Source organism: Porites lutea, chromosome 2, assembly GCF_958299795.1.
Source record: "Porites lutea chromosome 2, jaPorLute2.1, whole genome shotgun sequence".
Lineage (NCBI taxonomy): Eukaryota > Metazoa > Cnidaria > Anthozoa > Scleractinia > Poritidae > Porites > Porites lutea.
In genome coordinates, this window is record NC_133202.1 from 40,537,411 (window position 1) to 40,565,287 (window position 27,877).

At 38.0% G+C, this 27,877-nt stretch overlaps 2 protein-coding genes across 2 annotated transcripts; one reads left to right on the top strand and one right to left on the bottom strand.

Moving 5' to 3' along the window:
- On the top strand, window positions 1-8,952 carry LOC140928619 (beta-hexosaminidase subunit beta-like). Its single transcript, XM_073378394.1, has 10 exons — window positions 1-97; window positions 1,292-1,399; window positions 2,716-2,786; window positions 3,653-3,784; window positions 4,007-4,093; window positions 4,995-5,208; window positions 5,325-5,355; window positions 6,334-6,424; window positions 6,791-6,895; window positions 8,029-8,952. Exons 1-10 carry the CDS (start codon window positions 2-4, stop codon window positions 8,093-8,095), a joined length of 1,002 nt encoding a protein of 333 aa, XP_073234495.1. The 5' UTR covers window position 1; the 3' UTR covers window positions 8,096-8,952.
- On the bottom strand, window positions 8,588-27,312 carry LOC140928617 (uncharacterized). The gene is made up of 14 exons (XM_073378392.1): window positions 27,188-27,312; window positions 27,002-27,042; window positions 26,703-26,784; window positions 23,851-23,938; window positions 23,364-23,435; window positions 21,529-21,543; window positions 20,878-20,970; window positions 19,604-19,664; window positions 17,475-17,557; window positions 13,791-13,914; window positions 12,924-13,052; window positions 10,958-11,047; window positions 10,598-10,777; window positions 8,588-9,257 (listed from the first exon to the last, which is right to left on the bottom strand). Exons 1-14 carry the CDS (start codon window positions 27,220-27,222, stop codon window positions 9,058-9,060), a joined length of 1,293 nt encoding a protein of 430 aa, XP_073234493.1. The 5' UTR covers window positions 27,223-27,312; the 3' UTR covers window positions 8,588-9,057.
- Window positions 27,313-27,877: the final 565 nt, after the last annotated feature.

Sequence of the window (27,877 nt, forward strand, 5' to 3'; positions counted from 1 at the left end):
CATGTCTTACAGTAAGTTTAATGTCCTTCACTGGCATGTAGTGGATGACCAGTCATTTCCATTTGTTAGTGACAACTTTCCTGAATTAAGTGGGCAGGTATTTGATGCTTAATTGAGGTGTATACAGATTGTGTATTCACCTAACATTCATTTAAGGCTATGTTTATACAATACCTTGAATACCGGATAGCTTTTGCACCGGCAAGAAAACCATACTGGATGGGGCTTCTTTTCTTACATAAGAACGATGATTTCGGTGCGATTTCTATAACGGAGTGAAGCTTGGTCGCGCCGATCTCGAAAGTGGAGCGTCGCATATCGGATACAAGGTTTTGTGTTACTCACGCCTTGGTGGAGTGTGAACAGGTATATTCGGACCTTAGAGAAGTGAATAAGTAGGAAAGAGGACTGCTGACCCACTGAGACGGAAGTAACTATTCAGGAGTGAGGACCGGAGAACAATCTCGGCCAACCGCTCCGGCACGATGTTTGATGTGTGTGAACGACTTGTTCCAGTTCTGTATTGTTGCTGTTCTGGTACTCGTTCAATATGAAACGTATAGTGTGAAACTAGCCTAAAAAAATCTTTCCAAAGACAAATTCATCAATTTCTTCTTACGAAGCTTGGGATCGAGATTGATGAAGTTTAAGTGCCCTTTCTTTCGCTGGAGTTTGAAAATGAATACTCAGAATTATTGTATTCTTCACAGAACTGTAATACATTTACATACATCGCCCGCCTTGATTAACTCTCGTTTTACATGCGTAGTGTATTTTTTATACATTTGAACCAAGTATTATTGAATTTATGGATAAATAAATGAAACAAAAAGAAATTGGTCGGGGCAGCGGATTTTGAAGGGATCTTCGACTTCTTCCAAAGGGAAAAGGGGGAATCAATGTACCAGTGTTCCTCTTTAGACTGATCGCAATGGGAGAGCTATTTTCAGTGTAATAGACGATATCATAGACCCAAAGTTATAGTATTCAACTTTGGTAACGGAAAATTCAATCGAAGTTAAGCTTAATTATATCTGACGGCGTACTTGGAAAGATTAGAGTTCCAATGATAAATCAGATCATACTTCAAAATGTTCCATTATGATAATAGCAGCCACAGAGAGCCAGGAACCCAATTTTTGTTGCGGAAGCGTAAATGAAACAATCAGTCTGTTAATTGATTCACCTGTTAAGTCACTCAACCCACCAACCAATCAATCAATTAGTCAGTCAACCAAAATTAGTTGATCGTTGTCATTCGTAGAGGTTTTCTTTTCTTTTTTTTTCCTAGGGTGCTTACAACAACAAAACCCACATTTATACAAAAGAGGATGTCAATAACATTATCGAGTACGCTAGGATGCATGGGAGCAGAGTTGTTCCAGAATTTGATACGCCAGTAAGGACGACTATAAAGGGTGTATGAAGTACAATGGGATGACAGGTCGCGTGCACGCAACAGCATGAAACCAGCATTTTCACCCACTGAACAGGAGTACAACATATTGGTCTAACGTCACCCAACAATGTTGTATGGTGTTGGGTGCGTTCGAACGGACCTAAGTGTTTTAGTCAATCAAACCCAGGGTCCGCAAAATTTTTTGAACGAACAAACACTTGCATGGATCCGCCTTTTCGTTTACACGGGACCTGCAGAACCGTCTACGTTTTTCAACAACAAATAATAGAATTTGTACGATTCCGTGTGGACGGGTTGCACAGGTAAAAAACTGAATCGCCCGTTCAAAAATTTGTCCAGAGCCGTGTTAACGGGGTTTCACTTGCCAAGTCAGTTCCCATGAATCGCGTTTGCCATTTGCATTTATCAGTTACATTAACCGGAAAACTCCCGTAAATGGCTGAAAGTGGTATCAAATCATGATGGCTTTGAAGAACACAAACGGAACACGGATTTCCGTTTGGAACATTCCGACCTGGGAAACAGGGCTACCTTTTCAGACGTTCTGTTGCTCCCTGGAATTTTCCACCGGAACGACCCTAACAGTCGTGTTCCATTTACTTTCCAGCCGGATCTTCCGGAAACGTTTTGCCAATGGTAAACAACCAAAATTTGCCAATTTGAGCATCGCGGTCGAATTTGTGTATTCTCTCAAAACAATCGAATTTCGACAAGTCTTAATGTTAATACGTCATTGGTGTGAACATCTACTGTTATGACTTCATCCAAAAAAGTAACAGTTATCACTTCGACCCATTATTTTGCATCAACGTCTATAAGATTTTCTGTTGTTTTGAAACTAGACCGCGATTTCTCACATTGCTATGTTTTTAATTGTAGAGTGGGAGTTGACAATCTCATTGACCTTTATAAACATCCGGGAGCCTGTCACAATTTGTTAACAAACAACAAAGGATTGTGCTCCGTCAGGGAGCTCTCTCTTGTAATACACCGAATAAACGTTTGCCGACCTCTCCGGAAACCAACTTCCGATTAATTTCAAGCTTTTAATTGGTCTAAAAATAACTTTGATGACATTCACATCAGTCCCCAGGGCGACACTGGGCGTTACCCTCTCTGTCCCATTATTCTCTCTTAGTATGAGTCATTGAGTGCTCAACCAGTTCTTGCACAACTTGATTTTAAAAACCCCTATAAACCACTGTGGTAAACGCCACATTAGGGTACCTTGAGTAAACGCTAAAAAAACTGTTATATCCTTGTTGGGTTGACTACATATTAATATTTTCTTTTAGGGTCACACTAGATCGTGGGGAAGCATAAAGAATTTATTAACGCCATGTTACTCTAAAGGAAAGCCATCAGGGTGAGAAAACCTATGTTGAAGAACGCTGCGGATTTTGCTGTTAGTTTTTCACGTGTTAACTTTAATGAGTAACCTGCGTTAAAACTCAAAAAGTTAGTTTTGTCTACCAGGTTGTTAAGGTCAATTTGCTATTGTAAAGAATATTTTCAATATCCGGAGTATAGTAGTGTCTTCCTTTCTATTATCCTGATAATAAGGACTTTAATTTTCATCGTGCATTGTGCCTCTTCACCCGATTCCCTGTTTAATAGCAGAGGCCTCTGTACCCTTTCCTCTTTTGCCTAGTTGTATATATGCTGCGTTATTGACCAAACGTGAGGTTAAGATGGCTGGTTATTGACCAAGGTCTTTTTTTTGGCCTTTTTACGGACCTAGTCGAAACAAGAGGGAACTCTCTTTTGTTAGAAATCGCGGTTAATAAAAACGCAAACGCCACTTTCCAGCCATCTCGATCGAGAAAGGTGATAACCCATATGTTAAGCAAATAATTTATCCGTCTTTACCTGTCCAATCATCCTTGCTTTCAATGTCAAGGATTTATTACATGTCTAAAAGACCTTCTTACGGGGCCAAAGCGGGAAATCCCGAGCGGGCAAGATAAGCCCATCTTGCCTGCTCAAAAAGCCAATCAGAACACAGGATTCGCTTCGTCTTGCTCCCTTCCTTAACCAGCAACATGATGGGTCACGGTTAGTAGCAATATTCATAGGCGCATGCTTCAAACTCCAGGAACTAGACAACTGATTTGTAGGTTCCGGCTAAGCTCTGCCGTCGCCATACATCAGTGGATTAGCGTCCAGGTGGGGTGAGGGGGGGATTGCCCCCTTTCCGATAAACAGTTATGTACCTTTCCGTTACTTTTGCAGGTCATATGGACCAATCAATCCAACTCTGGACTCCACCTTCACATTTTTGAAGACGTTTTTCTCAGAAGTTGCCGAGAGATTTCCTGATCATTACCTTCACTTGGGAGGGGACGAAGTCGGTGATAAATGTTGGTATGTGAACGCACTAGGTTAACAAACGAAGGAATGTAAGTGCTTTACATTGGCTGCTTCTTAGTGTTGATCTATCAAAAAATGTCTGGACAAATATGTTGTTGTGGTGTGAATATTGTTAGGTATCTTTTCAATTTTTAGTGTTCATGCGCATGCGTTTTTTTGGTGATCGAACAACCCGAGAAGTACCAAAACAATCTTCTTGTTTTCCTCTCCTTACAGGGCAAGTAATCCTAACATTACAGCGTGGATGCAGAAGATGGGATATGGACAAAACTATTCTCTTCTTGAGCAACATTACGAACAGAAGTAAGTTGAGCCTCATACTAAGGACGTTACTGGATAGAGTCAAACCTCTGCTGACGGCTATCCCAGGGGTGTAGGGCCATCCCAGGGATGTAGGGGGCGGGCATGCAATGGAAACGTGGGTAGACCGGGTGTCAAGTTCAGGAAAAGAAATATCATCATGGAAATTTCGGGTCGTAGTTGTGCAGTGACGGCGAAAAATTGTACTGTACCAAAAAGTGTGATGCTCGTGCAGAATTATTGTTTTGCTTGTGTTTTTGTCCAGGGTGACAAAGGGGTTTTCCGTGACGTGTGATGAGACCCAAACAGTATCAGCGTGATGCGTGATCGTGCCCAAATTAGCCACGAGGCGTGAATGGGCTTCGGAGTGTGATGCGTGCTTTACTATTTTCACAACGCGTGAAGCGTGATTTTCCTTTGAAATGTTCACGATGGTTAATGATTATCGTTTGAAACTAGAAGCAGAGGCATTTAAGATAGATATTTGTGACACCAACTTCTTGCCCTTTTCCCTCGTTCCCCGACCTCTGATTTCATCAGATCAAATGTTAATAGGATACTTGTTAATGTCTATAATATTTTATTTTATTTTCCGTCATGCGTGATAGCTTGAAAAAAAAAAAAAAATCGGCGTGATGCGTTTGACGTTCCCATCCCCAATGCTGTCGTGGCCACATAAGCTCTCTACTGGTAAACTAAATTCGCGTCCATTCCACGTCTGTATGTACAGCTCATTAATGACGATATGCAAACGTGATCCTAAGAAGGTCTTTTGGAAATCGAAAGAAAAACAACAAAAGCCAAATGTTGGTGAAACCCTTGCGATGACATATGATTTGTTATGATGTATATAGGACCCTGAATTATCACGTGATTCATCTCTGAATTCTTGTCATATTTTCAGCCTCCTACAGATAGTAGCCGCCCTTGACAAGAGTTACATTGTGTGGCAAGAAGTTGTTGATCGTGACATCAAAGTCCTCCCTGATACTGTGGTGAATATTTGGAAAGGTGGCTGGAAGAATGAAATGGCAAAAGTGACGAGCAAGGGGCTCAGAGCAATTCTTTCATCTTGCTGGTATCTCAACCGCATTCATTTTGGAATAGACTGGTCACAGGTACTTTTTGCTTTTATCAGGCTTAATTCAGCCTTTGACTAAGATGTTAAGTGCCAGTGACAGTTGTACTTGTAATGTAACGAAATTAAACTGGACCTCTTCTTGTTCTTTTTCAGTACTATACTTGTGATCCAACAGACTTTACTGGTAAGAAATCAGTCGCACTGATGAAGAGGAGCGAATGAGGCCAAATAATTATATCCGAAAAAATCCTATTAGGCCAAAACGAGACCCAACAAGAGTAAAGCAATGGCCAAGAACCTGATACACGAAAAGAAAGTTCTCTTATGAACATAAGTTCTCCGAGTTATTTTCACGTGTTTTGAGTTTTTTGTAAACCCACAGAAAAAGAAGTCTGCAAAATAGTCTTTTTCTTTTCTTTTTAAATTTTGCGGTTAAAAAGTCAGCCAAAAATTTCTAACCCGAGAAAAAGTTCACATATCTTTAATGTCAGACGCCAAAAAAGGACTTCGCACCTCCCCATCACTAGTTATACCCGAGTGCTCTTCTCCCTCCTCCCCCTCCCCCCTGTGCCAGGGGTTCTGTTTACAGCGCGTAGTTACCCTGCTTCCTCGTCGCGAGCTTGAGATAGTTATTTAGCGGCTGAGCGTAACGAGCAAAAAAACTGAAAATAAGAAACAAAATGGCCCATGGCTTTATGCATGTTTCAGAAAGAAAAGAAGTGTATCATCTATGTTCATTGTAAAAGCATTTGAACAGCAGTTTCAATCTGTCTACGAGCAGTTTTTTCTTAGTCCATCGAGCAAACTGCACTAGAGAGGAAAATGACGACGGCGTTATTAGCGGTTATCGTAGTGGTAGTAGTAGTGGTAATGGTAGTGGTAGTGGCAGTGGGGATGGTAGTCGTAATGGTGGTGGCAGTGGCAATAGTGGTGGTGGTGGTGGTGGTGGTAGTGGTAGTGGAAGTGGTGGTGGTAGTGGTGGTGGCAGTGGCAATGGTGGTAGTAGTGGTAGTGGAAGTGGTGTTGGCCGCGGCGGCAGCAGCAATAGTACTGAGTTGTAGCAGTAGTAATAAAATTGAGTTTGAAGAGGCATATTTGTTTTCTGAAATAGGGGTCACTGTCTTTGATACATTTTGATCATTTTCTCTTCTTGTTATTTCAGGCACAGACAAACAAAAAGAGTTAGTGATCGGCGGTACAGGTTGTATGTGGGGAGAGTATGTTGATGGAGGTAACATACTTCCAAGAACCTGGTAAGAATTTCAAAGAACCCTTTTTTTGATATTTTATAGTCCATTTTTGCGCGGGAGTGTCAAATAACTCTTACTTTCGCAGCAAGTCTTAAACTCGCGTAAAATCTTGGCGGTTTCCTTTGACGATATCAGTCATTGGTTTCTGAATTTGCTATCAGTGATTAACAGATTCATTGAGAAGGTTCCCTCAGGTAGTTAGCATTAAGTTAAATGATTGTGTGTTTTTAGAGATGACGCCAAAATGGAGCAAGTATGGTACGGTGTGAGACTGAAATGCTTCAAGAATGATGAAAGGGAAAAAAGAGGCCCAGACTAAGGCTTTCACAAAGATCTTCTCTTTCTCCGCAATCTTTTTTATTTCCCCAGGCCCCGCGCTCTTGTAGTAGGAGAGAGACTGTGGAGCAGTAAAGAAACCACCAATTTAGCTGACGCTACTGGAAGACTCTGGGAACACCGCTGTCGTTACGTAAGGTACGATGTCATAACCCAAAATTATTTTTTAAAAAAGGATACCAGCAATCAGTATTAGGAACTGAAAGTGTTCCCTGTCGTCTGTTGCTACGGATGGACAAGTATGGACATGGATTGAAACTTGATAAAGTTTTATTGCTACACCTGCATAAATCACCAAAAAAAAACCATATGTTCTTCATAACTCTAAAGAAGCATTTCGTGTATCAGACTTTCTAAAAGTCCTTTTATTTTTTTTCCTGGTTGGTTATGCCATATTGACTTCGTCGTTCACTCGGTCGCTGCGCGACCTCTGGCATTGAAGCTCGCTTCGCTCACTTTTAAAAAACTTATGAGAGGTCGACTTGTCAAGTCTATTTGTGTGTTGGTTAAGGCGCTGCACTTGGCAATAACTTAAATCCCAACAGATTAAGGCCTGCGCTATAGAGCTAAAATGCTTAAGGGTTAGTGCATGTAACAGCGACAAAATCATGTGCAGTTCACAGAAGGCTCTGCTAAGGCTGGTTTCCACATGACCACTACGATCACCAAGAAATTAAGAAAAATTCAAGACACCGTAACAATCTCATGAAAACTCCACTTCAGCATCCCGCTGAGATGAACCTCAGTTCCTTGTCACGCAGTTTCCTAATGATCGCTGAACTTACCAGGGAACATGAACTCAGCCTGTCGCACTATTTCTTAAAATAATTATTCAGTAAACTTTTCTTCCAAAAATGGTTTTAAGTGACGTGCAGCGCACACGTAAGAACGTGTTTCCCAATTACACGAACACGAAGATGTTTCGTCTTTGTTCAAAAAAAGGACTATCGTGAAACTTTTACCTCAACATGCCCCATAAAGGTCCTCACGACGAACGTCGCATCACATGTTGCAGTGACAAATTTGACCTAAATCTGCGTTGAGCAAATTTGATCGAAGAGTGTCAGTGCGCACAAAGACACGTGACTAGGCATCAGACTCCTACTCGATTACCAGCCGCTATTCGGGAAACGAGCCTGTACTCCTCTCCCGAAAAATCTCTTCTCTCTTCTCTGGGAGGTTAAAAAACGGACCCGAGAGAGCGATGGAAATCAAGCCTACTTATCCCCCTGTGTCCCAAACTTTAATGGTTATTTTTTGTCATCTAACAGGCGCGGAATTCCTGCGGAGCCCGGTGTCAGATCCAAGTACTGCAGATACGAAACTCGTTTTAATTAAATGACCGTAATATAAACCACACGCCCCTTCATACATGTTTTGCCATGAATTTCAGGCTGGACTGTGGGCAAACTATTAGTAATAGAAATGTTCGTAGAAAGACTCTTAGGGGTCAGTTATTTAAACGGAGTTTAGCCAGCCTTTAACAAACCCGCGTTCTAAATCATTTTCAGTTTGCCGAAAGCAAAGCATTTATCGTGAACAGTTTCATGCAAGCATATAAAGTAGACTAGAAAAGCATTTATCTTCTAAAATAATCCACTAGGGAAGAGATCGACAGGTCCAAAGATTTCCTAGACCGCGGTCTAAGTAAGACTTCGTTTAAATAACCGACCGTTCAGTCCCACTAGAGGGAGGGTGGTGGTGACATTACTAACTGATTTTCAAAGGAGATTTTTCTTCATTTAAAATATAATGGTTAGTTTTCATCATTACACTTCAAAAATAATTATTGAGCAGAGCACCAGTAGAACTAAAATGAGCAAAACAGTATTTGTGTGAAAGCTTTTAATGGTACTTAAACTAACAAACTTGTCTAAAAAAAGAGCCCTCTGCCCGCTGAGTCAGTTAAAGGCTGTATGAATTGATGACTATCAACTTTCGTGACTACAAAAATCTTCCGCAAACACAATTTCTGTGGGCGTTTTGATCAATTTACAAGCAACAACCTGCATCTGTAAATCTAGGGCTTCATGAAACTGTATATTAAAACTAGTTTGCGGCAATTTACAATAAATTAACTGGACGAAATAAAATGAGATCTTAAACAAAACACTTCCGTCTTTTCTGACTCCTAACTTAGACCCGACATTTTTCAAACTGCTGCTGTAACCCACTGTCTAACCAACACAAGGAAACTAAAAAACGAGCTTTCTATGCTACGAAGTTGTGGCTCTAAAAGTCAAATGCGTGCTAACCCATCCTTGCATACTCCAGTACTACTGTTGACTAAGCGAACAAGGCTATCGGCCGTAGGGATGAAATCCCCGGGAAGCAGATGAACCCCTCCCAAACGACGCTGTCTCGCCTCCATACCCTGGGGCAGCCCCTGGGTATCCAGCAGGGTCGGTAGATCCGTAGGAACTATAGCTGTTGTCAGAAGGAAAAGAAGAACCTCGGGCGGGTCCATACTGCAGATCTTGCTGTTGGTAGTTACCCAAGCCTGCAATGAAACGTAAACCGTTTAAAGGTGCTACGGCGAGAAGAGCTTTGGACCTCAGCAGTTCAAAAGATGGACAGCAATAATTACGTGCATTTCCTCTAACAAACGCCTAACCTCATATAAATGTATGCACCCTGTTTTTCACCCACGAATAGCAATTAAAATGTCCCTCTAGTCTAATCGACACCTCTACCAATAAAGTGGCCCTCCTTAACGAGTGCATATTACAAAAATGTATACATCAAAGTGTTACAGTTTTTCTTTCATTTTCATTATCAACCAGTGAAAATAAATTGTGATCATTTGTTTGGTTTGAGAGCAATGAATAATGCAAAAAAAGAAACAGCCGGTCCTGCTTAAACGTACCAGCACAAGCACAGTTTTGACAAGCAAAGTTTTGACATTGAAATCTAACCCATAGGTAACTAATAATTTCATGGGTATGGCCCCCTTGCAGAATACGGTCCATGGCAAATGATGTAGAGGGGGGCAAGAAAAACAGAGATTATATTATTCAAAAAGCTGACAATCATTCTTTTCAAGGTCCCACTGCATCGTTTGCCATTCCGCAAGGTGTTTTTTGTACAATATGATCGTGTTCCGCAGAGGGCCCACTGATAACCTAATAAGGTGTTATTGCACTAAACCAGAACTAAGAACTGCCTGGACAGATGGGTAATTTTGGAAATTACTGTAGACATATTGTTATGAAGAAAACAGATCTGGCCAGGGCTATCACCAGGATTTCAAGTCGCTGGGTATATCCAATTAGTAGGCCGGGAATGGAACAGCTTGGGATTCCATTTGGTTTTATTTTTCTTTTGTTCCCTATGAAAGTAGCCAGGAGTCATGCTCACAGTAGCTGGGGGAAATCCCCTGCCCCCGACCCTTAGTGACAGCCATGCCTGATTAACATTCAAGTCCCAAAGAGTAATCAATAACAATTTTCTCCTAGTAATATCCATGCATCATCAAAAGAAATGGTTATGAGAACACATAAAATGATCATCAAAGGGAAATGCTCTAATCTTTGATAAAATTTACCCAACTCATTATTTAAGGAAATGTATAGAGAAAAGTCTGGAGAAGTTGTTTCTGGATATTGGGGCTCAAAGGGCCAACGGAAGAATTCTCTTTAAGTAAGCATTATTTTTTCAGGTGTTGGAGCAAAGGCAAGGCAAGGGTATAACAGGCTTGGAGTGCCAGATATTTGTAACAAACTTGGTGCTTGCCTTTGCTTTCATTTATGGACCCCAAAAACATGAAAAAATAATGCCTGTTCTGCAGGCTTCTTCATGACTTAAGTGATAGCAGTACCCTTGCTGTAACGTTACACTTACCATATGCTGAGTAGTCTGGTGCACCTGTGCTATCGACTGGTGGAGCTCCAGGTGTTGCTCCAGGCTGGCCAGCCTGTGTTCCTTGCATTCTGTTGTAATCAGGGTAGCCACCAGTTGCTGCTGCTGCTGATGATACTGGAACTTGCTGTGCACCAGTCATTCCATACCCAGCGCCATATCCTTAAATCATACACACAACATTTATTTTCCATCAGTTTAACATGGTTCGTACAACAAACAACATTCAATGACTTTTCAAGGACAAATACCATAACTGTCTTGAATTCTCCCAACCCCTCGTGTTTATATCAGGCCATGCAAACACGGAAAACGTTTTCTATTGCTTAAATATCACATCACCTGGAGCAGCTCCTCTTGAATACATGGCTGCTACTGCAGCAGCATTGGGATCACCTGCATAATGGGTGGCTGGAGGAACACCAGCTGCTCCTGTACAAACAAAAAGAAATAATAATAATTAAATTCATCCCCAATGGTACTACAGTGGAACCTTGATACAACAAAGGGCCAAGGGACTGGCAAAATGTGTTCACTTTTAAGAGGTTTCGTGATTTCAAGGTTTTTTTTTTTCATTACTTTACTATTACTAGGGTAAAGAAAACCGTTTGTTAAACTGAAGACTGTGTTCTGTAGAGGTTTGTTATATTGAGGTTCCACTGCATAAGCAGAAAACTGAAGGAAAATTCCAGATTACATTTTGCAAGATGTTGCACATCAAACAGAACTATGCCAAAGTGGAGCAACTCTCAACGGCCAGCTCTAAAAGAATAATATTGGCTTCAGTGGAAAATACCATAATATTCTTTAAATTTCTGTTTGGGTGGTGTTTCTTGTAAACCTTACTTTTGCAATATCTTTTGTTGTCTGCACAATTTTCACCTGCAATACATCAGCACCTCGTAAATTTGCACGCACAATTTATACAAAAAACAAACAATGCTGCAAAAGTGAGGTTTACATGAGGCACCACCCAAATAGCAGTTTAAAGAATTTACTTTCTGATCTGGCCAATTAAACAGTGTCCCTAAAGACCAGTCATATAGTGATTTGTTACACAGCCCAGAAAGAAAAACCTTTATTTGTACAAATAAGTTGATGCAATAATAATCTTGGCCACCAATCATAATTCAAGAATGAAATTCTACTATCATTTTGTAAAGCGTAGTTCTTGAAATGTTGCCTTGCCAAAGACTATTGGTGGAAAACATTTTTAGGGTGATGTTACACAAGACGATTTGCAAGGACAATTTTTAGCGCAACACAGCGTTTCAATGTTGGAGCTATATTGTAACTATTCAAAACAATGTCGCAACAATGTTGTAACGCTGTGTTGCGTTAAAAATCGTTGTTGCGAATCATCCTGTGTAACACCTTTAAATAAATGTATTTACTTTGAGATAGGACTGTTTACTGACACACTGGGACTAAATAATGAAGGTCTAATGACTCCAACAAACCAGAAGTTTTTAAACTGACTTTGAGAGTCATCTAAAAACATTTGTTTCACTGTTTCCTTCAAAAACATGGAAGTAAACAGTGTGATTTCAACACCTTGATGCAAGCTTTGAAGGAAGTTTACTATGTGCCTTGTTTGACACTCTAAACACCACTGACACCGTGAAAGAGCAACACTTCTCAAGGCAAAGTGGGAAAAAAAAATCACATCAAACATATATGGAGGGTATAATAAAAATTAATTTCCTGGCTCCAAAATGCCTTGTTTTCCAAACCATCTTTGAGGTGTCTGGATATTGGTAGGAGTACATGTATTCTTTGGAGTGCAAAGAAACTCAAAGCAAAACTTACTGTCACATCATAGGTTTCCTTCTGTTTTATCTTATTGCTAATATTACTGGAAGTATATCATTATAAGGTAATAATTATGACGAATTTCCTGCACAGCAAGTGGCTTAGAACAATAATTGCATGATGACCTCATTTTACTACATTTGTACAACTACCAGAATGTTTCAGTTTGTTGCTTTTTAGTGCAAAATAGGGCTATTGTTTTTTAAACCTCGGCATGATTTACGACTTAAAATAAGAAGGCAAAAACTAAATGAATTCTGTTTGTCGTAGTCAAATGTAGTCATTGTGAAAATAACCTATTCTGTGGCCAAAAAGGTCCATAATACAGCAAATTTCAAGCATGAGATTTCTCTACAGTAAATTATAGAACATTCATAGTCTTTAAGAAACATTACAGTTATTTAGAAAAGATCAGGTAATATTTTTGAAATAAGTTTCCATTGGGCAGTGAAGCTGGCCTGTCCAGATAACAGAACTGTATTAAGACATATCATACCATAGCCATATCCTGGAGCTGCACCAGGAGCTGCACCACCATAACCAGCTGCTGCCGCACTAGTAGGTATGCCACCATAACCAGGGTAACCACGTCCCATTCCTACAGGGTGCTGCATGCCATAAGAAGCTAGAAAAATCAGATATAACAAAGCACTGGTTAGAAAACAATCAGCTTTGTGTTCATGAAGAAAAAAAAAGGAAAAGTTATAGCCTTGACTACTCTAAGCTTTAATGGAACCAGCAGTTTCCTTATAAACCATACTGAATCAATATTAAAGACAACAAGACAATATAAGTACATGTAAGAAGAACGGCCAAGAAAGGGATCCAAAACAAAATGTGACCTGGGTTCTTTAAACCACCTTTGAGGGAGGTATCTGGGTCTTAGATGAGACACTCTGTGGGTGTGCAAGAAAGTTTTAAAATAATTTAAGTTACAGAATTTTAAGTACAAGTTAAACAATGGTATAGAGATCTAATTTACAAACCACCCAGGAAAACTTGAGAATCTCATGGTTCAGAGCAATGTTGTAATGGTTTTACCCAAGTATAAAACTTTTACAATAAGTATGTTTCATTTTCTTTAAAATAGAGAAGGCTGTGGAAAAGAGATTATAAATGCTTAGTCGCTCTGTACAAGAATGCTCTTTGGCTACTCAGGACACAGTATTCCGGAATGTGGCCAGACACTTTATTACAGACACCTCTCTATAACAGACAGTTCCAAACATATCTCTGTAATACATCCACTGAGAATGTCCCATTTAAGTGAGTATTGTGAAGCTTCAAATGACTAACTATCCATGCACAGAACACATGGACTTCATTTTGAATATACTATACAAAAAGGCTCAATGAGTGGCACCTTGTTGTGCATACTGCCCTGTGGCATATCCAGCATGGGCCCCGGGGTGTCCATAGGCAGTCATTGGAGGCATGCCTCCCATGGGATTTTTGGGTTCACGCTTCTCTGCTCTCTTAACTTCCACCTGAAATGAACAAGGTGTAATTGGTTAGTTGAAACACTTATGATAAAATGCCACATAAACAAATTATTACTGCCTACAAAGAAAATGCTCTAAACTTTCTTATTTAAGAGTACTTTAAAAGGAAAACTATATGTAGAGGATGGCCAAATGGAGTATAATATTTTTCTATACAATAAGAGAAATTTGGTATCTCCAAGCAGCCATGTCAAGTTCTATTTATTACATGTATATAAACACCAATAAAATACTAAACCCTTTCATTTGCAGAGAAAGGCACATTTTATATTTATTTTTGGCCATAGCAATGCCTATCTTTTTGCACGTAATCTTTTCACATGTAAAGATAAAGTTTTCACGCGAGAGCTCATCTGATACATGTATTTCATTGGTGGTTATATAACAAACTAGTGCACTATATGATCAAAAGTCTACTGCAGTAAGAGACATGAGGTGACTTGCACTAAGAGGTGTGGATATATGCCACTTCCTTTGACAGACAAAAAATTAATTACCAGTACAACATTTGACACGTAGATGCTGTGGTTTAATTTTATCCTTGCTATATATAAATTTTGTTTTCTTTTCTTTTCAACTCATTATCTTACATTGCCATAATTATTTTACCCAAAACAAAAAGAAAATAAAATTTATACCAAGGATAAAATTCAACCACAACATAGATGGCACATTTAGAAAAGGGCTTTTTTAAGATTCCAAAATGTCTACTCAAGAGATTACCATCACCTATGCTGTGCCAACCTGTCAATACTAGTACATCACTTTTTAACAGCTCAAAAATGCCAGTGTGAGATGCAATGTAAGTCACAAGATAAGCAAAAGAGCACTGCAGTCACCCCACAAATCACGTATGCTTGAGGAAGAGACCGCTGACTGCATTGGCTTGCAATTTAACTTTGCCAAAATTACATTTAGCCACATGAAACAACTTTGTGCTTCATCTTCTATACTAAAAATTAAAATGTCCATTTAAAGAACATTATATAAGGTCACAACTCCAGTGCAAGTCACCTGTTACTATTCTGGACTAGTGTATGTAGCAAGTAAAATTAATAGCCAATGATAGCAATGATACAAATGCTGCAATTTAACAACCAACTCAAATTCATTGCAATCATAATGGTGCACAAAGGTCTTTTCCACTCAAAAAATCATCACAGGATGACAATAAAGGAGAAGACTGACATGAATCTTGGGGCATATCTAACAGCACACACAAAGAAAACATATTGTCAAACTAGCTATTTTGTGTACATTTTAAGGTACAATAATTCTCTACAATTTTTCAACATTTAGCATTCCAATAGTGAACACTATTATTGCTTTTCTTTTTTTGTAATGTGCATTTGCCTATACCCCACCTGGAAATCAGATTGTGTTGTGTGTGATGTTAAATAAATTTGCTGCTATTACTGTTCGGAAAGCAACCAGCAAAGGCTTTAAAGTTGATGGTACAAAGGTGCTACAGATGCAAGTTCATTCTGCTAACAACGTATTTACTATCCACTCAACAACAGAATTATTTAAGAAAGGACTCATGTTGGATATGGAGCACTGCATGTAGGTCTTCTTATCTTTAACATAGAAATTAACATTGATCTTGCCTTTTTTCAGTAACAATGACAAGTCTCTAAAGGTTATGTGAACTCTTATACCAGAAACATAACAAGTACAGAGGCAGAAATTGACAACAGTTAATGACAGCCAGCAAAACTTAGAACAATAGAGCTATTAATAACAGGGCAGGAATACCAGATAAAGGATCTTTTTAATTATAACAAGAGTATTATTCAACCATGGGTTTAAAAGACAGTATCAGCTGGAAACAACCAATTTTGGCAAGATTAATTGTTTAAGATCACTTAAAATAACTTCAATGGTAATATTATGACTTTGTTTTACCCATACACAAAATAGACATGTTTTCTACCGCAAACTAAAACTTTTTCACAAAAAAAATTCAAACCTCATTAGAATAATGGTTTGTACTCTTGCCACAATGAAGTAGCAATATTCATTAACTATAGACCTTCAACAAACAAAGAAATCAAAGAACACTGGTAGTGTTATGTTCTGAATGTGGTGATCATCAACAGTTTAGACAACTGTGAACCTTTCTTAACTTTAGCTACAACATTGACTCAGACCTTACTGACACCCTTAACAGTTAGTAAAATACTGTAACAATACTAAAACTCAAGGTTGGGAATATTGTCTAAAAGATAAAGGATCTTGCTGTGCAAAATGTACAGCTGCCTGGTACAACTTTATCGAAAACTCAAAATTCAAAATGCAAATTTTTCTACAGAATCAAAAAGTTTGACAGAAGAACTGATGAAACCAAAGACAGGTAAAAGAGAAAATTTAAGTGTACCTGGCAATTATCTCGCTTGACTAAAAAGTATTACCGGTATGTTTTTGTCAAGTGAATTACAAAGGTCGAATTGAGTTCCAAAGGTGACCAACATCAATTTTCTCCTCACAAGATCGATATGTTGCCAAAAGAAATGGTTATGAGAGTTAATAAAAATGATCACTAAAGACAAAATGCTTTGATTTGTTGTCAAACTCCTTCAACTAATCCTTTAAGGAAATTTATGAAGATCAGTACGGAGAATTTATATGTGGATTCTGGGGCTTAAAGGGTTAGACTGGTACAGAGAAGAATGTTAAGCGGAGAACACAAAACAGGCCATTATCCAAATATTATTCCAGACCAAAACCTTTGAGACAAATCTAATCAAAAAGAATTTTTTTTAAAATGGAGGTGAATAAAAAAGATTCATCACTGAAAATAGCAACCAGATGCTTCTGTTGTTTTCTTCAGGGATGGCTGATTAAGAGCCAATTATTACATGAATATGCACTAGTTTATACTCTTGTTTGTGCCAGCTCAAGACAGAATAGAAAACAGTAACCACAGCTTTGCAGCTAAGCTAAAAAAAAATTTCTTGAAAGCAGGGTTGTCACTAAGATTTCAAGTTGCAGGGTTGATACAACAAATAGCAGGGGAATCAAACAGCTTGGGGTCTCTTTTGGTTTTATTTTTCTCTTTTTTCCCTTTGAAAGTAACCGGGGGGCCACATTCATTGTAGTCGGGGGAAATCCCTGGCCCCCGCCTCTTAATTAAATGACAGCCCTGTGAAAGCTTCCAAATCTTGCTTGCAAGCCACATGTTACATGTGCTGATGAGGTGATATTCGGTACAGAAATTTCAAAACATGTCACACGTTTTTTTTTTAAAAAACACAAATTTTTTGGGCTTATGACCTTAAGACGATAGACATAAAAATGATCAAAGCGTGCACATGTTACGTTCTGAGTAAATCAGCTAAAATCAGTTTAAAAATATTTCACATCTCTATGTCCTGAGTAAGATAAAAAAGAACATATTATCCACATTCACATGACCAGAAAACCTCACTCTTTCCCCAGTGAATTTAGTGGTAAATACTATTGTACACCACCATGAGCTGCAACACAAGTCACAATAATTAAAGGTATATGAACTCATTAAATAAGTAACTAAACCATAACTACACCGTTTTTCCATTGATTTGGTGAAAATGAATATTTGCAGTCTTCTCAACAGGTTGGCTTGAGTCAAACGTTACAAAACCAAAGCCTAATATAGTGTAAATATATAATATCATAAAATAAGTTAACTCCTCAATAACACAAACATACAGACCATACAACACAACACATGACGCTTACAGCAACCAAATGCTTGAAGCAGTTTGACACCTTGTCCATTGATTAAAAAAATTCTGGACAACTCATCGGGGTTCTTGCTTAGCTGCCCCAGAAAGATTAAGTTAACAGCTGCTCTTTGTCCTGGATGCCCCCATTGCAAAGTTTCAACCCAGCAATTTCGCTAGATTGCTGGTGAAGTGTCAAAGGCACCAACTCAACACAGGCAAATGCTCCTGTGACTGAACCACTGATTACTTTCAACATTTACTCATCAATGAGCTCAGCAATGAAGTCAGGGTGCCTTGTAAGAGGCAACTGTGACTCAAAATCCACAGTACATGAACAATACAATGAACAATGTTTTCTAGTAATGTTCTTGCCTTCACAGACAGGGAAACACACAGCATACATATACTGCATTGACAAAGTGCAAACCCACACAGAATGAAAAGTGTACATAACAGTACAATGTGCCTCTCTCACAAGTAACAAACAAAGACAGGTACTAACATATAAACAATGATACAGGGCCAAGATAACACCAGATTTATATCGGTATTCCCATCGTAAATTATGTAAATGAACTATATTTATCTACTTTTTATTTAACCATAATTACTTGAAAGCCAAATTATAGAAATTGAATACCCTTTAACAAGACAACTTAATAATATCAGTATTTTATTTAATTTGTACGGCATAGGGTCTAATTTACTGTAATATAAGTTTTTATTTGCTACTTTAAAATCTAAGTGTGATTTAAAAAGCTAATATGATAGTATCGGCGGACTTTTGTACAGAGATTATCTTGTGGTATCTGACCCTGCTAGTCATCAAAGACAAACCACTAAGCTACATTACACCACTTAACAATACTAATCTACAACAAAACGTATTTAATGTAATATGTAGATGTACACTGTACCTAAGTAGAAATAATTAGATATAATTAGTACGTATTCCAAGAACCAAAAGTATTCACATATAGTCAATAAAGAGAGACTAAACATATATTGTATGAAAAAATCTGTTTTAAGGTTTTACCAGGATTCAACCCATTAGGGTTTCAACCTTGATAACCTAAGTTGAAAACTGGTTTATCGTGAAAATGGATTTTACCTAAAACATAAACATTGTGGCATACAGAAGTAGATAGAAATGTGTATAAGGACAGACACTACAAAATGTACTCAGTTTTTAAAAACTGCCACTTAAGTATCTTTTTATTTTGTACAAAAGATAACAATAATTAAAAGTAGGATGGAGATAGATTGACTAGCAGTAATATTGGTCTTAGCAGCCAATAATGCTTAAAAGCTATTAATTTATTATCGCTCATTTCAAAAAATGTTAAAATCATGTATGCTGACTTCATTAACTAATCTTTGGCTGGAGGGATTTTTTTTGGACAAAACGACAAATTCAACCTCTCTATTTACTTTTATTGTAGACTTCGTTTTTGTTAACCCTATTCAGACCAGTTTTTTTTCCTTCCTGGAACTGGGGGGAGGGGAGCTCCTGGAGCCAGCATCAAAGATACATGTAAAATAATAATCTAAAAATATTGTGAAGTGTGGCAAAATGACTCAGGTCTTATCACTGTTTAATTTATATTTGTTGTGGAAATAACGCAAGTACCAATAATATTCAACCAAAACTCTGCATAAAAAGGTGAAGCTTTTTTTTTTCTAAATTGGGTACAGTACCGCTCAATAGTAAGTTACCACCATCTCACAGGAAGTGAATCGCAGCATACACTGTAACTGATACCTGTTAATCTCAATTCTCACTTTTGCAAAAACAAAAATATAACGGCACAGTCAGGTCTTGAACAAGTCCTGAAAGCCATATTTTTTCAAGTAAAACAATTTGAAAAGATGTTCACAAGTGTGACACTGCTGCCTGGTGTAAGTGCCACAATTCCACAATACTTTGTACAATCTAAGCAATAACAAAACTCATCAAACAAACCCACCTCTCATTCTCTTGGTGCCCTCAGGTTGTGAATTTTCATACATCAAGTGGACATGTGTGACCTATAAAACACCAACAGAAAGGCGTGTTAGGCCCAGTTCAGACACCAAACTTTTCATGAACCAAACCTAATACACTGCATTAAGTTCATGAAAAGTTCAGCGTCTGAAGCAATTAGGAACGCCTGTTTCAATTTGGAAAAGCTCAGCCATTGTTTTTGCCTAGCCCAGCCAGGAATTTCGCCTTTGGAGCGACTTTAGAATGGCTTTGATTCAGATGCCGAACTTTTCATGTACCGAACCTAATGCATACATTATTATAACGTATTTTGTAAGCAGTTTGACCGAAATGAGCATTTTCGGCATTTTGAACTTAGTTCAGCTGCAATTAAGATCGACGTCTGAATCAATTCAGCCCGTCTAAATAATCTGGGTTGGCCTTAATTCAAATTAGGTTTGGCTCATGAAAAGTTCGGCGTCTGAACCGGGCCTTACATTCACATAACAGTAGAAGGCATCCAAAGCTTGATAAATACAAGCATTTATGATGAGCTTGCATCATAAAATTTATGATCCATCTTCTTATTACATGCACCTTATCAAGAACAAGAAACAGGGAAGATTTAAACTAAGTAAAAAAGGGGAGCATGACGTTTTGAAGGTACAAACTTAAAATTATTTTCCAGTGAGACTTGAAACTGACTTTCACAAACCAGCCACCACTTTAGAATTTGAAAACATGATCAAATACAACCCAAGAAAATTTTCTTACAAAATAGCAAAAATGGACACTCAAGTTCTTTTGCAGAGTTGTGCGCTGATCATCACTCTCCTGTAATGATTTGTTTATCATAAAAAAATATTATGAAAGTAAATAATCAAAATGCAATACAAATAATACCAGAGTACAAAGAAAGTTCTGTCCTATTTACTAAGAAATCACCGACACTTTGCACTTCCAAAGTGGAAGACGGACTGTTTTAAGAACACTTTTATTTTGTCATCGTGCCTAAAGTACAATTAAAAGATTCGGTTTGAATGCTTTTATATATTATATGCATGAATTTTTAATACTGATGTACTGTAAATTGTTCTATTTTTTAGCTTAGTTTTACTTGTAAATATACAATTCAGCCTTTGACTGCCCATATATTTATTGTAATAAACTATCTATCTATCTGTCTATCTATCTACATCTTGTCCAAATGGTAAGCCATAAAATTGACTTGCTTGCATCCTGAATACCCTTAAGTGCAATAAATAAAGCATGTAGTACCGTGCCATATGCAGAGAAGTAATTGCGGAGGTCATCTTCTGTGGTGCCATTTGCAATCCCACCAACAAAGATCTTCTGAGCATTGTTGTCTCTCTGAAAACAAAGACAAATTTTCAAGGGACAAAGATTACAATCATGTAATGGTAACCACTTCTCAATTTGGGCTGAATTGGGGCACTCCAATTGGCTGTTTGATGGTTAGAATTTAATTCCTAAAGGGTAAAATGACTCTCAAAATCTTGTGATTATTCACTATTTTGAAGTTAACAGAAAAAGATAACTGCTATTTAAGCAACAAGTAAGCAACTGAAGTCTCAATTCAAAGTTTGTACATGTATCTATTTTTTCACACTCTGCGGAAAACATGAACCTAGAACCAGAAACTATATTTTTCTCTGAGGGGACTTTCTAAGAAAATGATGGACCTTTTGAGACACCAAATCTAGAGTATGAATAAAAATGTGAAACATTTTCATACCAGACAACTGAGATACCAATTTGAGATGGCAATAATGAAATGATTACTCCAGTCAGACACAATGAAAGATTTTATAAACCAGCAGAAAATCAACAATTCACACTGGCATGTTCACATAACTTCCATCTACCAGTGAACCAATCAGACAAAAAATGAAATTATCATATGCCCACCTGTCTCACTGACCCCTGTTGTCCAGGTTTTTTCCATGATATAAATGAAAAAAAGAAAAGGAGAAGAGTAAGAGCTAGACAAAATATATATATGGCTAGAGCAACGTAATTTGGAGAATGCAATCCAGTGTAACTCCAGGTGAGAAAGAAAGGTCATACATTTGCTGGATACATGTCATTTAGTACAGCTCCATCAAGATAAAATATCACCCAATAAATTCCTTTTTGGCTGTTTTTAAATGACAGTTTGGTACTGTGCACCTTAGTATCAGAGCAGTCAAATAGTTTCACAAGAGTAAACAGGATAACCAGAGTAACAAGTAGAAAAACCCTAAACTTCTGTGGTTTTTATTTCATATCATTAAAACAAGGTGTTGCGTAGGCAGCAAATAATCCAATGGAAGAAGCAATGGTTGATGGATCATTTTAGCAGAGGATGCTTTGCTGCTGTAAAACTTTTCATCACCACCCGTTTTTTGAAGTTGTACCACTTACTTCCAGAAAGCAGAAGAGTTCTTAGGCAGAGAAAACAGCCAACATTTCACGATGCCATCACTGGTTTCCTCGTGAAATGATGCCTGACAGAGCAAAAAACTTTTTTTTCACTTCACTTGTCCATCAGACAAGAACTTTGCACATTTTGGTTGTCCAAACACAAAATCCACTCGTCCAAAGAAAAAAAAAAAGCGCTGCCAAAACAGATTAGTTGTGGCTGACTAAGGTGTCACAACAAAAACCACTGGATAATGAACCAGCAATACCCAGAAAAAGGCTGCTACTCTTGCCACAAACAGAGGGATGTTTTCAGCAAACTGCACAAAACATTAAATTCTTGACCTCGTCAAATTCAACCCACGGAAATTCTTCATTTCATGCTTGCTTAAATCGACGGACTCAAGACTCTTTGTGCATGTACTTCTCTTGTTTTCGTATTTGTAGAGCTATTATCCTCATTGTTTGAGACTGTCTCTTATCCTTTCCTTACACTCAATTTTCCGGAGATCGAACAGACTCATTGTGTTCTACTTTCAGAACGCCATGGATTTCACTCCCTTTTTAGCCAAAACAAGCATGCAAAGGATATAAAAGTAAGGTGAAAACCTGCCTCCACGCATTGACACCAGCGGCAAAGAAACACTGTGACAATTTAAGTTATTTTTTCAGTACTTTATTCTATGAAAGCTATTTACTCCAGATCTTACAAAGCTGAAAAAAAATATTGCTCACGATAAATTTTACTCATCCAGTTGAACGAGTGCTTTATGAGTTTCAGTCGTCAGAGTCCAAAACCTACTCGTCTCAGATGAGAGGACAAGTGAAAGTTTTCTGCCCTGCAGGAGTGCAGAAAATCTATAATGATGACAAAGCACTTCCCAGATCTGGGAAGTGCTTCTGATTGGTCTTGTTGCAAGAGACATTTGCCTTAACGCATGGCTATCACCGTTGTTTGCCACCATTTCCCATAAACATGACGCTACTTAACCCTTTAAGTCCCAATAGTGACCAACATCAATTTTCTCCTAACAATATCCATACAATGTCAAGAGATGAGGTTATGAGACTTAAAAAAATGATCACCTAAGAAAAAATGCTTTGATCTTTTATAAAATTCTCTCAACTCATTCTTTAAGGAAATGTATAGAGATCAGTTTAAAGAATTTGTACATGTATATTGGGGCTTAAAGGGTTAACCTCTCTATTAAATGCTCAGTAAGGTAAGGGTTACCATCTGGGAAAATATGTCATCTCACTAAATAAGCCTATTTGTGATATCTATACTGAGGTTTATTTATAGCAGGCCATGTCTAATGGCTATGTCTAAAATATTTACTTACAACAACATTTGGCTGCTGGGCAATTGCCCCTGCTTGAGCTGGACCTCGCGGAACTGCTTGCTTAGGATCAATCTTAAACCACAACAAAATGTATCACCATTGAGAAAATATTTTTTAAAACATTTCTGAAAAATCTGGTTGGAAAGTATATGGAACACCCCTTTTTGGGTCATTCTGGCAGAAAATTTCCAAGAGCGACAGAACATCTGAAAAGGTAGCCCTGTTTTTCTGGACACAGTGTTCCACATGGAAATTCATGTTCCATTTCTTTATAGTCATGTTTGATACCCTTTCAGGACTTCATGGCCATTTCTCAGGAAATGGAACTTATTTGTACAAATGGTAAATGTGATTCTGGGATGACATTTATCAGTCTGGTATTTTGCCTACAATTTACCCAAACCTTCAACCAGCTGGTTTGCCCATGTAAATAAAAAAAAAACAACCATTGTATCCCCCAAGGAAGAAAGATGCAAGCCAGCCTTACCGCTTTACCATCACAAATGTGGTGTTCAGTATGACTTAGTACATCATTAACTGAATTTGGATCTTTAAATGTTACAAATCCAAAACCCCTATAAATGAAGAAAAATGAAAGAATTAAATGCATTCATGTAAGCCTGTATACGCCTTAAGGTTGCTTCAGAGAAGAATAATGCATGATCCATGTTTCGTAACCAGCAGTGCATTATTGTAGTAAATCTAGTAAATTATGTGCCCGAAACGAGCCTAGAAACCTAGAAAGCAAACGCCGCTAACGCTTCTATGTTTTGTCAGCAGAACGTTAAGACAACGTATTTCAAAACAGTGAATCCTAGGCTTTTTATTTCAAGACAATGATTTGAGGTTAGGTTTTTCTTTGTGGTAATATGCAAATGCTGCAAATTTTCAATGAGTTTGCTTGGCTCGTGCAAGCGGGAATTTTGGATGGCGTTAAAAATATCAAATTCAAGACGTATGTTGAACAACAATAATAGGGAACTTAAGAACCACGACGACGACTTTGTCGACAATGACCGGAAGTGAGATACCGTGCACTGCGCAAGCGCGATTAGCAAATTTCGTCGTCGTGGTGTCGTCGACGACGTCAAACACAGTAGAATCACATTGTCCTGCAATCCACAAGCTTCGGCAGGTATAACTCCCTGTTTTTAAGCGATTTTTCAAGGGCTTTGTATTTTTTTATCCTCGTAAATCCAGGTATCCTTTCTTTTTTCTCCTAACAAGCGATGTTGATTGAAAATTCAACTGATGAATTGTGTTTACTTCAATGACAATGAGCTGTGGAGGCCGAGCTAGCGAACTCGTAAGTGATAAATTTAGTTGTACGTATTTAGGAAAGGCAAATAATATATCTTCAATAAAGAGAAAATGAACTTTATATGGAAAACAGCTATTGCATCGGAATGTCTCTTTTTCCAAATCAAAACTCGGACAGACACTCGAACTTGGTCATCTCATTCAGGTTGAAAGTTGAATGATTTTCATACGGAAAGCAGAGATTTTTCTATTCAAAAAGGTCAGACAACACTAAAAATTCTTCATCGTCAATGAAAGTAGGGTACGGCTTATAAAATATAAAGATCTTGCATTGTTTTAAAAGACGCCTTTGCAAAAAAAACTTTGTTGCGAACGAACATCACATTTCTACTACTTCTACTTGTTTGTTTACATTCAGTGTCGTGGTCGTCGACCTACCGATCGACTGTATCTTAAGTTTTCTTTTTCCGGCCGAAACTGACATTCTTGTTCCAGTCCTTTCCCAGTCAACAGATGTCGTCGTCGTGAACTTTGTCGTAGTTCTTAAGTTCCCTAATAACTTAACATTACGTGTATATCTTTTTTTGAGGCAATTTTTTAAAAACTGAATAAAAAAAGAATAGCTTTGATTTGCTTTATTCAAATAACCAGCATTCTGGCCCATGCAAAAATGCAGCTTAATCAGGCGGTAAAACCCTATTTATTTAATCTTGTTAAAAGAAGAGGCTTCTAATTTTTTTACTATGAGATTTTAAAAATGAATTTTTTCATCTCACTCATGTTTAAGAATTTCACAAATGGTCCCCATTATTTCAATGAACATGAACAAGACTAAACTTCCCGCTACAAAAGGGTTTACCATAGTGCACTGCAGGCTATGAAACATGGTTCACGGGAGCAACCTTGATTGAAATAGGTGTATATGACATTAACAACAGCCACCATATATAAAAAGCCATCACCAATTGAACTCAATATTGTTTGATTGACTTCGATTGCTTTCAGTCATTAAACATAATCCATTGACCACACCGGGCATGAACATTTAAATTTGCACACTCCATTCACCATAAAATTAACTGTTGTTTGGGAAACAGTATGAATGTAAAGCAACTGCAAATTATGCTTGGTGCTGTCTAGATACCTTACGAAGCTACATGTATGAATAAACATATAGTTCTTCTTTTAGTTTTTAGTCGAACTGTGCTTTTTGTTCCAGTGACTTTGTTAACACTGCGTGCTTTGTCCCTGCCGCATAAAAATCTTTAAAAATGCAAAATAATTCATTGCATGGATCCTGTGGGACACACGATCAGTTGATCGATCTGAAGATGTTTTTGTAGAATATCCTGTTGGTGTGATTTCTGTGGCTCTTCTTGTGGCTGTTGTTCAACGACCCATAATATATTGTTTTAATCTTTGTCATGCTTTACGATAGAAAGTCAGTAAACTATAATACAGAAATTTGGAGTCCATCTTCAGATTAATAGACCTTGTCACTGTTTTCGACGCCATCTTGAAGAGTAGGCAAACGCGTGAGAAATTTCAGTGTTCGTATGAGAATCTAATGTTGAATAATTTCCTTAAAACCGCTTTTCTGAAAAAATATCAATTGTAAACTAAAGCTACAAAGCAAAGGATTGTCCTAAAAAATTTTGGGGGTGTACCTGTGCTTAAATTTCTCCAGAGGCTTACTTTAGCTTTTCCATATATTTGTCTGTAATTTTACCGGGACTTTCTTACAAAAAGTGGTTCTAGGTCTTCTAGTGTATGTAACGCCCTCAGATTTTTTCAGTAGAGTCCTTAGGAATGAAGCTTTAGTTTACAAATTATATTTTTTTCAGAACAGCCATTTTACGGAAATTATTCGAAATTAGATTCTCATACAAACACGCGTTTGCCTACTCGTCAAGATTGCGTCGAAAACCGTGACAAGGTCTATTGTTCCCAGCATTTTCAATTTAGGATTCGCTGTTTCTTGGCCTCAATAGTTCTGGACTGGAACTCATGATTTTTCACAGGATGAGTCTTAGGACTCAACATAACATACAACATAACAAAATCACTGTTGTTCCATACCTAGGTTTCTTGGAACCTGGCTCTCTCATTACGACAACATCAGCAACTTCCCCGAATCTTGAAAAGTAATTTTTCAAGGAATCTGTGTGTAAAAGAATAAAAAATATATGAGACAAAACTACAACGAAAAATTACCCAAGACATTCACTTCAAGTGAATATAATTATTAGAACACAAGATTCATGATCACTGTTCATGCATCCTTTACACTATCGAGGCCAGGAAAGTGAAAGTGAAAGTGAAGCAATTAAAATCATACCCTATTAGGATCAAGAGAAACATGAAAAGCATAAACATACCTTCATTTGTTTCGTGGGACAGACCGCCGACAAAGATTTTGCTAAAAAAGGGAAAAACAGCCGAAATTTTCAGATCTTTTATGATGGCCACGTGTCCGCGCTTCAATACAGCGAAGCGACGAGAAGTCAAGCAAACACCTTTTCATAGCATACTAAAGAAAGGTACACTTCCAAAGCACTTCATACCCAATATCGTCTCCTTGGGATCCTCCTTTCACCATTTTCGCTTGTAAATGTGGCAAAGTAAAGCTATCTTCCACGGATCTCTTCCACGTCCTGAAAAAGCTTGATGTTCGCTTCCTCGTGATGGCTGCCAATGTCAAGATCCCGGATGATCCTTACTCTCGCAACGCCCTCTGGGAAAGTCTATCGTCTCGTCAACCTCGTTTCCAGGATCTCTCCTGCAGTGAAGAGAATCCAAACTGTCAAATCGCAGCCGAAGATCGAGCTTCCGGACAATAGAGTACCGAAGTGTGACGTCATAGAAAATGAAATTTGTGAAATTATGGGATTTGTTAAGATATTCCGAAAGAAAAACGTCCAAGACGCCTACTCGCCAAAAATTAGCAATTTGGGGCAGATTGTCTCTGAGATATTAACCCAGTTATGCTCCGATGACTCCATACAAATCCTTCTAAATCTTACCTGGTTCCTAATCTTATGAACCAAGCCAAATTTAGAAGGATATGTATGGAGTCGTCACAGCATAACTGGGCTAATATCTCAGGGACAATTTGCCCCGAATTGCTAATTTTTGGCGAGTAGGTGTCTTTGACGTTGTTCTTTCAGAATATCTTAACAAATCCCATAATTTCACAAATTTCATTTTTATGACGTCATCACTTCGGTACTCTATTTCCAACAAGTTTTGATTTT